At 50.4% G+C, this 13,228-nt stretch overlaps 1 protein-coding gene across 1 annotated transcript; it reads left to right on the forward strand.

The window, feature by feature from the left end:
• The first annotated feature begins 10,225 nt into the window (after positions 1 to 10,225).
• Positions 10,226 to 11,077, forward strand: LOC139604752 (olfactory receptor 14C36-like). Its single transcript, XM_071455981.1, has one exon. It carries the CDS (start codon positions 10,226 to 10,228, stop codon positions 11,075 to 11,077), a length of 852 nt encoding a protein of 283 aa, XP_071312082.1.
• Positions 11,078 to 13,228: the final 2,151 nt, after the last annotated feature.

A 13,228-nucleotide genomic window follows, 5' to 3' on the forward strand; every position in this document is an offset into this window, starting at 1 on the left:
TGAAAAAAAGTAAATAAACAAATAAAACTTAAATAAACCAAGAGGAGAATGTGAGACCAGGACCTGCTAGCCAAGAGATTATGGGAGTGCAGCTCACTCAATGTGCCAGTGTCTCACCACATCCTTTCCTCATTGAGCCTCTCCTCTTCCTTTTTGGCCATGTTTTCTTTGTGTCATTTGTGCTGCTCTTTGTTATTTGGCATTACAACGGGGCCACCATTGACCTGTTTGGGGGACAATGGATCCAAAAGATCTTGTATAGTCAAAGGTTTTCTACCTAGGTGTGTTCTGTGCTCACCAAAGGCCTGAGCAAAGAAACCAAAAGAAGTGTGCCCAAATCCCAAAGCTTTGCTCCTTTGCAATCTCACACAGATCTAGCTCACAGGGAAAAGTCACCTGTATGTATATTTACCTGGGACAGCAGTCCAGCTGTGTTGTTTGCACCTTGTTTGCACAAGGATGAGTGCCCTGGGAGGCCAATAACAAGTGCCAAGGGTTCCTCCAATCTGTACTGCAGCCTGGGTGCCATTCAGCCCAGAGCTAGGGGATCATTTGTTCCCATTGACCAGTGCTTGCCAGTGTAATGAATTACTGCACAGCTGGAAGAAGCAATTCTGGATTCAGCTCCAGCTGTTGGTGGGCTGCATGATCATTGACAATGCTGCCCTTCCAGAAATTATTCTGCAGTTTCCTTTCATAATCATTTGAAGTTTGAAACTTCACATTTCAATTTGCTTTTTCTTAGGGAAAAACACTTCTGGGCCCAGTACAAACTGTACTCTTGGTTGCTAGCTTCTGATGTTACACAATGTCACCTGGCTGCATGTGTTTGCTGAGCTCTGGGTCTAGTCCTGGCCTAGTAAAGCCCAGGCAGGGTGGCACGTTGCAGGGAAAACGGGTCCATGAGCTTATGGGGTTGCCATCAGCAGCAGAGTGAATGTGCCCTTTGGGGATTTCTCTGGAGACAAAATTAGGGACCTACTCCATGCCACAATATTCTCTTAGATCTTTCTGAAATATCCTAGAAAAGGCTGTGAAACTTCACATCTCCTTGCACACCCACTGTTTGAATAGGGGCATTTTTGTCCCTCCTCAAAGCCATTGCTCTTGCACACCAGAAACATGAACATCCACCAACAGGAATGATGCATGGTCCTGCTGCTGCTGCTTCAGAGGACTGGGAAGTGCAGACCTGGGTATTACCAATATGAGCACTTAATTAGCATTTCGTGCTCCTTCGAGCTGTCCAGATCTCAGGGCTTTTTGTTTCAAAGCAGCCACTGCACCATCTCTAGGGAAGAACAGGAAATGGGAAACAGTGACTGCCAGCCTTGCAGGGGTGTGGGGGAAAACCTGAAGTGTCTGCATCAAAAGATGAATGGGAGGAGTGTAATTGCCAAAGCCATCCTTCATTAGGATAGCAGGACCAGTTCTTGACTGCATGCTTGCATGAAAATCCTTTGGGATCTCCTTTGTGTATCTCATGCAGAAAAGGAGCTCTTAATAATACCACACTAATTAAACCAGATTGGGATGTAGCTCTGTAGTCGTTCACAATGAAGCAGACTGCCTGCTTTGTCACTCTCAGCCCTGGTGAGCCTGCGAGGGACCGTAGTGTATCCCATGCCTGTTTTGCCTCCAAGCAAAGCTTGGTTTTCCTTATTAGTGTGGAGTAAATACAAGAGTAATAAAATGGACAATTAAACTGGCCACTTTGGAGGATATGCTCATGCTTTCACGTGTCAGTCCTGTACCTCATGCTCCCAAGGCTTGTTACTCATCATGAAATATTTTAACAAAAAAACCTCAGCTCTCATGTTACATCTGAATAAAATTGCATAAGATCATCAAGAATTCTGCTGTCAGGAACAAGACAAGAGCCTTGCGACACTCACTTGCAGCTGTCCTGGATTTCTGCAGCCCTTTGTGAAAAGCTGCTGCAGACAGAGTGTTTGGAGTTGGTTTGGGCCTTTATGAGGGATCTGTGGAGCAGTGTGCAGGGCTCTCCTGGCAGAAAACTGTTTGTCCAAGCCCAGGGACATGGTGCCAGCCGACGCGGAGCGGCCCCGCTCCCAGCCCGAGAGTCTGTGAGCTGAGCCACGCTGGGGAGAAAAGACAGCGAGGGGCTCCAGCCCAGCTGCTTCCCCTGCCCTCACCGTTCCAGGGAGCTCTGCCATGGGAGAAAGCCAATGCCAGACGAGCCACCGAGCTCCCATCAGCTGCTGGAACTGCTCCGTGACAGCTCCTGTTCTTCCTGAGAGAGAACCCAGCGCCTTCTTGGAACACGTGTCATGGGGGGATTCTGTTTGTTAATAAACTGTTGGGGTTTTTCCACTTTCATCTATTAGTAATAATTTTCTATTGCTGGAAAGGGATTGTTGGAACACTATAGCGGAGACGACTTATTGCACAATATCCTGTTTTAAGTTGTCTCAAACTGTGTGAGACAGATGGCTTCACATAGGAGCATCCCCAAGGCTGCTGCGGGAAAGGCACAGAGGAAGACAAACCCAGTATTTCTGAGGGAAACTCCTTGAGACCAAACCAACCTGAGCTGTCAAACAGCAGACCTGATGTTTCAAGACACGGGCCAAAGGGGAAACCTTTCAGTGTGTTTGGTGCCGGCTGGGTTATGCTCGAGGCAAAGGTGTGTCAGTGTGTTGGATAATACTCTTTTCTGGACCTAGAAATGGGACAACTGAGAGGTGTTTTAAAAACTTTTATTCCATTTTCAGTCTCATGAGAAGGGTGAGACAATACAGATGTTATAATTCATGCCATCACAATCAGAAGCTGACTATTTCCTAATTATAATACCTTTTAAGTGTTTCTTGGTCTATCTGCTTTTTTTCCACACCATGTTGTAGATGCCTTAAAGCCAATTATTTCAAACTACCCCTTGTGGGTCCCACTACAATGCATTTTCATAGCTTTATTTTTCCAAAGTCTTATTTGCAAGGCAATCTTTTGAAATTTTTTTCTAGCTCCATTTCTCTCTCAACAATATCTGTCCTATTCCATGGCATTTTTAAGTCAGCATTTCTTGTCTCAAGATTTATATACAGATTCATACTGTGTGGGCCTTCTATTAGGCTCTAAAAACTTTTTACATATCCATTTTCCACATCAGTGCACTTGGCTCCTTCTCTCCTCATTGTGCATGGCAAGCACAGGGGCCCAGAGCTCCTGCAGAAACCATCACAGCACTCAGTGGGAGCAAACTTGTGTCCAGTCCTCACCTGGAGGTGTGGTGCCCAGCATTCCACCACATTGGAATGAGGAACTGTTCCTGCTCTTTCAGAAGGAGCTAAGGAGATTTGGCCGTCAGATCAGCTCCTTCCCACCTCTTGATTTGCTGCCCTGGGGGAGCTGCTGCTTGTGGCAGCACTTGTTTCACAGCTGACAGCCCTGCTCTGCTGGCCAGCAGCCATTGCAGGAGCCTTTGTTGGTGACATTGAACGTTTCAGATCTTCTTAAGGAAAGCTCAGGGCAGAACTTGTCAAAAGAGCATTGCCTGGGTGATGTTTTTAACATTGGATCTTTCCTTCACCAGTGTTCATGTCCAGGACCTGTGACCCCGAGTGGGCTGCTGCCTCCTAAAATCCCGAACAGCGCAGGGTGTCTCCCAGAGGCAACCTGCCACCACCTCCAACTCAGGCTGCCCTGGCAGTGCCAAGCGCCTCCTGCAAACTGACATCAGGAAACTGGATTGGTGAGTTTTGATTCCCATGAAAAGGGTTGGCATTCGTGTCCAGGGGCCCGTGGCCCCAACTGCGCTGCCGCCTCCTGAAATTCTGAATGGCGCACAGCATCTCCCAGACCCAAGCTGCCAGCACCTCCAACTTGGGCTGCCCTGGCAGTGCCAAGCTCCTTCTGCAAAATGACATCAGGAAACTGGGGTGGTGAGTTTTGTTTCCAATGGAGAAAGGCCTGCGTTCAGCCCAGGGGCCTGTGGCCCCAGTTGGGCTGCTGCCTCCTGAAATCCCGAACGGCACAGGGTGTCTCCCAGATCCAACCTGCCACCACCTCCAACTTGGGCTGCCCTGGCAGTGCCAAGCGCCTCCTGCAAACTGACATCAGGAAACTGGGGCAGTGAGTTTTGTTTCCTATGACAAAGGGCTGGCATTCGTGTCCAGGGGCCTGTGGTGTAACAACTCCCCCGGGCCCCAGAGTCTCAGACCTCAGGCAGCCACCGGTGACCAACAGGGACAGGAAGGCAACAGGACGGGTCTGGGTTTAGCAAAACCCAGGATCCTTTACTGTGCCAGGGACCAAGACAAGAAACGAGGGGCGGAGGGTCATGGATTTTACATGACAGGGTAGGGGTGGTGTTTAGGGTTGGGGTCCAATAGCAAGAGGAGCAGGGGACTGCAAAGGGGTGGATCAAGGAAAAAACTAAGGGAAAAAAATCAATGGAAAAAACTAAGGTGGGGACATTGCAGTAGAATTTAAACTAATGGAAGTACAGAAAAAGAAGAACATTCTGGGGCCATTCCTTATTTGACAAAATGGAGTGGAGTGTTTCTTCCTGGGCTTCCGGGGTCACGGCCCACAGGATGGAGGGGTGGAATCTTCTTTAAATCACACCCCTCGCCCGATGCTCTCTGTCTGTGTAGAATCCCCACCTCCTGGGGCAGGGGAACCCCACACCTCCCCCTTTTGCTTTCTTTTAGAAACAGGGGAATAATTTAAGTTATAGCCCTTAAATTAGTTAATACTTATGGGGTTAAGTTATGGGGTAACTTACAGAGGGATTATGACAACTCATAAAGGGATTCCCAGGGACATAATAATGAACAGTAAAACACTATTAACATGACAATAACAATTATAAAACTGATAATTTTAGCTAAACTTGAGACAATAAACAATCTTAATGGAAAGACTAAACATGAAGGGGGTACACACGAGAAGATTAAAAGGTATAGGTAAGAAAGTAAGTTTAATGTAATAATTAAAATAACACTTAACTAAAGCCTTTTCTTTCATTTCTTTGCTCTCAACTTAATACCCTTATTCTTAGTAAATTAGTCCTTCTCTTTTTTGCTCACTCTCTTACTTTCTCTTTTTCCTTTTTTCCTCTTTCCTCTTTTTCTCTTCCCTTTAAACATCTTTCAAGTATTCTATACTATCACTTCTTGACTTACAATCAAACAGCTTGCACACCTTCTTTTCACTTGCTTTTCACTCTAATTAAAACTTCTGTTACTTTTCTGCTAACAAAAATTGTAATTTGCAACATCAAGTATGAAAGTAAAACACATAATTTATAAAAACACAAAATGAAACTCATCATTTGTAAAAAACTTTTTAAACCAGTGAAAAATCAAGCATCAAATTAGACTTATACATTTATCATGAGATATTGTTTTTCTGGGGGTTCCTTGCATAAAGGATAATAGGGTATAAAGAGTATATTCTGGAAACTTGATTTTTCCAATTAACTAAAACAAAGGGATTTAAAAACTTAACATGAGTAATGGGAGTTAGGATTGTTTGTGTCATATTAACTTCTTGTAATATTAGTTGAGAACTATTTACATTTATGTATATATTAAAATGAAAAGAGATAATAATAGTCTGTAAAAACTAAATTAACATTAACAAATGAAATAATAATTCTGGTATTTAATAGCTTACATCACTTAAATTAGTACTATTAAATCAAGCTACTCCTTTTTAATGAAGACTGGGGGGTTGGAAAAGGTTAATCAAACAAACATATCTTTTGTGATATAAACATGATCTAGAACTCGCTTAAAATTAAAATGATATAAATACAACTGGAAATATATTTACCAGGAAGGGGGAATAAAAAGGGAAGTGTTAGCGTTTCTACAGAAAACTTGCACAGTTACATTAATTTGCTGTCTGGAGCAGGCTTGGTGATGATTTCTCCTTCTCCACCAGCTGTGCTTGGGAGCTCTGGGTGTCAAACTTTGTCGAGTGCAGTTTACCATGGCGTGCTGGAGATGCCTGCCACTGCAATCCATGGCAGTGGGCACTGGCACAGGCACAATTTGGTTGAACACAAAGTTTCTTTGGGGAGTCCAGATGGCAATGGCTGCATTCAAAGGAGGCTCTCGATGCTGAAACACAGGTCCCAAACTGTTTGATGGACTGGCCTGGCTTTGGAGGGGCCCTATGGTGCCGGCAGAGGCAATGAAGTGGGAGATCCTCTTGGGAGAAGGAGTGGAAGCCCTGATGTTTGTGCTGGGTCACTGCAGCAAGTTGTCTGGGGCTCTGCTAGGACGGTTATGGGCATCACCATTTTGGGGGAGTAAAGAAAAGGACGGCTTCTGCAGTGGGGTTTCTGGTTCCATCTTCCCTGGAACAGATGTGTACTGTGATGGAGTGGTCACAGCCTCCAGAGGTGGAGCCAGAGGTGAGATCAGGGCCAGGAAGAGAAGGTGAAGAGTGGGAGAACATGTTCCAAGTGGTGCGGCCATCACCACCTTGGAAAAGAGGATCCAGGGTGGCACAGCCAACGCTACTCCAGAGCAGGGCCTGGGGAGGGTGTGGGAAAATCTGAGGGGAAGAGAATAAGGTGTGGAGGAATGACTACGTGACAGGGGCCACGCTCTCGACCAAGAATTGGGAGGATGCAGCTAATCTGGGTCCCTGCACCTGCAAAACACTGTGTCCTTGAGCATGGCTGTGGTACAATAACAAGTAGTGAGAGAGACATGAGAAAAGAAAGATGTAACCCCTAAGGTATGAGGAAGAGCTGATATTGTAGAATAGCCAATAGATTGCTTAGCTTGCAGAATATGTATGAGCTTATTGCTTGTTGTGCATAAAAGTCTGATGCTCTCTTCAATAAATGAAGCTTGCTAAACACTCATATTGAGCATCCAAGTTTCCCTCATCACAACAAAACCCAAAGTGTCTCAAGGCATGAATGAGTCCCACTGAGGTCCATCCCCAACACAGGCTCTTCATGGACTCCTTGGAGGAGAGAATTGGAGGCCAGGATGGCCCCAAAACCTCTCAGAGACTCGGTGTGGAAAGAAAAATCCAAAGTACCTTAAAAACCTCGAGTATCTCAAGGCATTAATGAGCCCCACTGAGTGTCAGTACAAAGCTCTCCAGGGACTCATTAAAGCAGATAATTGGAGCCATGATTGCACAAACCTCTCACAGAGTCTGTATCAAAAGGGAAACACCAAGTACCTTCAAATAACTGAAGTACCTTGAAGCATTAATGAGCCCACTGAGTTTTGTTACTGACAAAGCCTCTCCAGGGACTAATTACAGCAGATAATTGGAGGCCATGATTGCACAAACCTCTCAGAGACTCCAAGGCAAAAGCCAAACCCAAAGTCCTTTGAAAAACCTGCGGAGAGGCTCCTGGCACAGAGGCGGCTCCTGGCAAGGGCAGTGCTGCAGGGAGACAGCTCTGGGCAGGAGCAGCTCATGTGCACAGCCCAGCAGGGCTGGGGCACTGCCTGCAGCCAGCCCGGGCACAGCACAGAGGCACAGAGGGGTTAAACTCAGCCTGGGCTGGGAGCACAGGGCAGAGCTCACTCAGGGCTCACTAGAGCAGAAAACAGCCCAGGTTTGAAACAGTCATTCCCTGGCTGTGGGAAGAGAAGCTGCAGTTCCTGCAGGGATCCCCTGGAGCTGGCACATCCCACAGCTTTTAGGACCTTTCAGGAGGACTCTCAGGGCTGCTCCAGGGCAGGGCTGTGGCCCTAGGGCAGGGCTGGCTTTCCCTGCTGTCCCAGCCCAGGCACAGCCCAAGGCAGCTCCTGTTGCCAGGCTCTGCTGCAGGGCTGAGCAGCCAGGGCTGCAGCCAGGGGTGCCCAGGGCTGTCCTGCAGAGCAGGGTCCTGCAGCCCAGGGCGCTGTGCTGGGGCAGGGACTCTGCTGCCTGCCAGCGACAGCTCTCAGCCAGCCCTGGCAGCTGCTCCCAGCGCTGGGGAGAAGCTCTGGGGGGAAGGAGCCGCCCTGAGCAGGGCAGGGGCTGCTGCTGAGAGGGGCTGGGTGGGGCAGGGCTGCTCCCAGCTCCAGACCAGCCTGGGCACTGCTCTGGAGGGCACTTCCCAAAGAAGGTAAGCCTGGGATTGCTGTAAAAATCGGGAGCTTTCCTGAGAGTGTTTTCAATTTCCTGCTTGGAGCAGGGTGGGAAAGTTGGGGTGATGGCAAAAAGATTATTGCTTTTTATACATTTTTGATACATTCATAGCTCTGTAAATTACTATTATATAGTTAAAAATCTACAATCCTTACTTAACACTACTAAATTCTTATTCACTATATTAAACTGCTCTTATATACTTATATAATTATAATCCTTAATTAACTCTAGTACATTTCCTAACCATTCTCTGAGATTTTAGAAAAATAAGCTCACTGTCTAAATACATTCCTGAAATACTGTCTTATCAGTCTTATTATCAAATAGTCCTATTATCAGGAAGAGAACCTACAAAACCATTTTTTTTATTGACCAGATAAATGAGCAGTCATAACAAAAAGTGAAGGTAAAGAAGCCCTTGGACCTACTCCAATGGGTTGAGCCAGGGTGTGTAACTGGGGCAACTGAATCTGCTATTGGATGTTCCTGTTAAATATCCTAATTAATCAACCTTAATAAGTTGTTGAAATCAGGCCCCAGGTGTGCCCCATCCCCACTGGGACACCTGGAAGCTTCCAATTTATGTCTGGTTTTTACTTTACTGTTCTAACACTGTTGCAAAGGTTTGGTTTTTTTTTTCTTTTTTGATTATAGACAACAAGGGGATGAGAGAAGCAGAACAGGAATTGTAATCAGATACTCACAGAACATTCTGAGTTGAGAGGGACACACAGGATCATCCAAGGAATGTTTGAGCATTTATGGAGAGAGTCCAGAACTGTAACTTTGGGTGGTCAGTGTCTCTGCTGGGAGCCTCCCAAAGGGCCCTCAGCCACTCCTCAGCCCTGCACAGCAGCAGCATCACCTTTGCAGGGCCCAGCAGGGCTCTCCTGAGCTGCCCTTGCCCAGCTGCACACAGAGCCTGCCCCAGCCAGGGCCCTGCACACAGGCAGGTTTCTGTAGGGCCCCAGCCAGGGCACACAGGCTGGCATGGGCTCTGTGAGCGCTGGCAGGGACAAGGCTCCTCTCAGGATGGAATGTCCAGGCCCAGGGAGATGCTCAGGGAAGGAGAGGGGGCTGAAGAGAGCAGGGCTGGGGCAGGAGGGCACTGTTGGTGTGTGGGAGGTGCCGGGCACAGCTGGGCACGGGAGCGCTGTCCTGAGTGCCCGGCTGTCTCTGCCCTGCCCTCTCAGGCACAGCACCACAACATCTGCTCTTCGTTCTGCCCTGCCCTGACATTGGCACTGTTATCTGCTGCTCTCAGGGAGGCTCTGGCATTTGCAGCAGCTGAGTCAGGCACTGCCCTTGGCATTCCTGCCAGGCAGGGCTGTCCATGGGAATGGGGTGTCCAAGCTTCCCTGGCACCTGTGGGGCTGTGGGCAAAGCAGTCCATGGGAAAGGGGAATGAGCTGAGCCCCCTCCCTGAGATCCCATCATGGGCACAGCAAGGAGATCCCTGGCTGTGCCCTGCCAGGCTCTGAGCTGCCCTCCTGGGTGCAGATCTGTGCCTGGATCTCTTGGAGTTCCAGCCTCTTGGAGTATCCCAGGGTGACCCAGGAGTGTGATTGTGCTCTGATTGCAGCCAAAGGTGCAAAGCCAGGGCAGTTGGGAGCAAGCCCATCCAGCCCCTCACCTTCCCTGAGCCACGGGGAATCCTTTGCCTCTCCCATCTCTCAGTGGCAAACTCTGAGTGCAGCAGAAATGCTGGGGATTGCTGTCCTCAGAGAGCCAGGAATGATGTGTGGGTAGGAAAACAATTCCTTAAACCAGCTCCTGCCATCCATGTCCTATAGGACTGTGAGTGCAGATGCTAACAAGACTTTCTTCATTAGGAGTGATTTCCCTGACAAATCCTGAATATCCAGCCTTGTCCCTCTGCCGCATGGCCACGCACACAGGGCATCAGGGCAGGGATGGCTCCTCAAGAGCCCCCATGCACAGGCCTGGCTGCTCCTGGCACACTCAGCCAGCACAACTGGAGCTCAGGCAGGGACCTGGATGAACGATTTCCCAGAGCAGGAACAAGGCTGGGTGAGTTCCAGCAGGACAGTCTGCAGGGAATTGCCCAGGTTTGGCCCAAAGCAGCCTCTCCAGACTTGCCACTGTCCTTTCTTCATGAACAGGTGCCCATGTGCAGCCCCAGCAAATGTCCAACAGCAGCTCCATCAGGCACTTCCTCCTGCTGGCATTGGCAGATACGCGGCAGCTGCAGCTCCTGCACTTCTGCCTCTTGCTGGGCATCTCCCTGGCTGCCCTCCTGGGCAATGGCCTCATCATCAGCGCCGTAGCCTGCGGCCACCACCTGCACACGCCCATGTTCTTCTTCCTGCTCAACCTGGCCCTCGCTGACCTGGGCTCCATCTGCACCACTGTCCCCAAAGCCATGCACAATTCCCTCTGGGACACCAGGAACATCTCCTATGCAGGATGTGCTGCTCAGCTCTTTTTCTTTCTCTTCTTCATCTCAGCAGAATATTTCCTCCTGACCATCATGTGCTACGACCGCTACGTGTCCATCTGCAAGCCCCTGCACTACGGGACCCTCCTGGGCAGCAGAGCTTGTGCCCACATGGCAGCAGCTGCCTGGGCCAGTGCCTTTCTCTATTCACTGCTGCACATGGCCAATACATTTTCCCTGCCCTTGTGCCATGGCAATGTCTTGGATCAGTTCTTCTGTGAAATCCCACAGATCCTCAAGCTCTCCTGCTCAAAATCTTATCTCAGGGAACTGGGACTTCTTACAGTTAGTGTCTGTTTGATATTTGGTTGTTTTGTGTTCATTGTTTTCTCCTATGTGCAGATCTTCAGGGTTGTGCTGAGGATCCCCTCTGAGCAGGGACGGCACAAAGCCTTTTCCACCTGCCTCCCTCACCTGGCTGTGGTCTCCCTGTTTGTCAGCACTGTAGGAGTTGCCTACCAGAAGCCCCCCTCCATGTCCTCCCCATCCCTGGATCTGGCACTGTCTGGATTCTGTACTCAGTGGTGCCTCCAGCCCTGAACCCCCTCATGTACAGCCTGAGGAACCAGGAGCTCAAGGCTGCAGTGTGGAGACTGATGACTGGATGCTTTCAGGAACATTAAACTGCTGGGCAATTTCTGCCCAACATTTGTAATAAAAGTCACCTTTGATACTTCTTCTTCATTTGGTTGTGGGCTTTTTCTTTTCTTTTACTTTTTTCATATTGTCCACAAAAAAAAGCCATTTGTTTTGCCATTTCTCATTTTGTTTCTCTCCGCCTTCCCTGTGGCCACAGACTGTGTCAATGAGGGGCTGCACTCTCGGTGGCTTTAAAGGAAGTAATGGATCTCCCAGCAGAGTTTTCTGCAGAGATGCCCTTTTGTTGCCTTCTCTGGAGCTGCAGCAGCAATTTCTGTGTGCAGAGCTGGGGCAGATCAGTGCTGGCCCAGCAGCTGTGCCCAGCAGCAGCAGCAGCAGCAGCACTTGGTGTTGCCAGTGCTGCTGCCGTGGCCCTGCCCCGCTGCCCTGGTGGCCCTGGTGTTGCTGCAGGGCCTGAGTGCTCTCGGGGCCGGGCACAGCCCTGGGGGTGGCAGTGCCGGGGCTGCAGCAGGGACAGGCCATGGGCACTGCTGGGGCAGCGCTGACGCCTCAGGCCAGGCCCTGGGGGCTCCAGGCTCCTTGCCCAGGCTCTCTCCAGAACACGGCCAGGCCAATGCTCAGCACAGAAACCCCCGTGAGCAGCCCCAGGCTGGCCGTGGGCAGGCTGGGGGCAAACAGCATGGCTGGGGCTCTGCAAGGGCCCTGGGGCAGACGGGAAGGAGCAGCAGAGCAGTGGCTGATCCATCCCCCGTGCGCTGCACAGCCTGGGGCAGCGTCCCAGAGCGTCCTCATGCAGCTGCCAACAACATCCCCCCTCTGCAGCCCTGGCCTCTCCCCCAGCTCACACAGGTGCCCCATCTTTGCAGGCACAGACACGGCAGCACTGCCTCAGCAGCCCCTGTTTGCATTGCTCACAGCAGGGGCAGCACCCCCATGCTGTTGCTGTGGGGACATGAACCTGAGGGAGCACAAATGCCATCAGCCCCTGGGGCCAGCAAGGGCTGGGGGACGCCAGGGAAACCACTCAGCTTTGTCCTGGCCTCTGCAGTCAGCCAGAAAGTTTGTTCCCATCAGCTGGGAGTTTCCTGTGCCACTGCAGATGCTGTTGCTCAGAGCCGGGGCTGCCTGGCAGCCACCCCCAAACTGCCCTCAGCATTTCCTTGGCTTCGCCTTTGCTTTCTTTATTCTTCCCTGGTTCAGAATTTTTCGTCTTGCCCACCTCTGTTCCCTCCCCTGCAAACAGCCCATCCCTGTTTGCCCTTTCCTCTCTGGCCCCACTCCCCATTGCAGTTCCTGACCTGGCCCCATGGGAACATCCCTTGGGCAGCAGGATCATCTGCTGCAGGAATTTTCTGCAGTCTCCTGCAGTGCCTGGTGCTGCTCCCTTGCCAGAGGCACCCCAGGCCAGGGGGGCACATCTGGGCTGCTGTGTCTGGCTCTGGGGCTCCCTGTTCTGGGCAATGAGGAGGAGCTGCAGAGGCTCTGCAGGACTGACAGGATGAGCTTTGGGGTGTGAGGAGAAGCTGAGGGACCTGGGCCACTGGAGCTTCTGAAGAGGAGGCCCAGGGCTCATCCTGCAACTGCTCCAAGGGTGGTTTCAGAGAATCCCAGAATCAGCAAGGTTGGAAAAGACCTTGGAGATCATCAAGTCCAACCTGTGCCCTGACACTGCCTTCTGTCCCCTGAGCTTCCTTTTGTCCAGGAGAAACAACCCCAGTAGTTCCCTCAGCTACTCCTCACAGGACTTGTGTTCCAGACCCCTCCCCAGCCTTGTTGCCCTTCTCATGATACGCTCCCGCCCCTCCGTGTCCTTCCTAAAGGCCCCCCCCTTCCTTGGGGGCCCATATCTGGACACAGCACTCGAGGTGCTGCCCAACCAGTGCTGAGCACAGGGGAAGAATCCCTGCCCTGCTCCTGCTGGCCACACCATTCCTGATCCAGGCCAGGAGCCATTGGCCTTCTTGCCCACCTGGGCACACTGCTGCCTCATGTCCAGCCTGCTGTCCATCAGTCCCTGCAGGTCCCTTTCTGCCTGGCTGCTGTCCAGCCACTCGGTCCCCAGCCTGTAGCACTGCAGGGGTTGTTGTGGCC

Source organism: Agelaius tricolor, unplaced genomic scaffold (genome assembly GCF_023055355.1).
Source record: "Agelaius tricolor isolate 1412-34295 unplaced genomic scaffold, bAgeTri1.0.p SCAF_55, whole genome shotgun sequence".
Lineage (NCBI taxonomy): Eukaryota > Metazoa > Chordata > Aves > Passeriformes > Icteridae > Agelaius > Agelaius tricolor.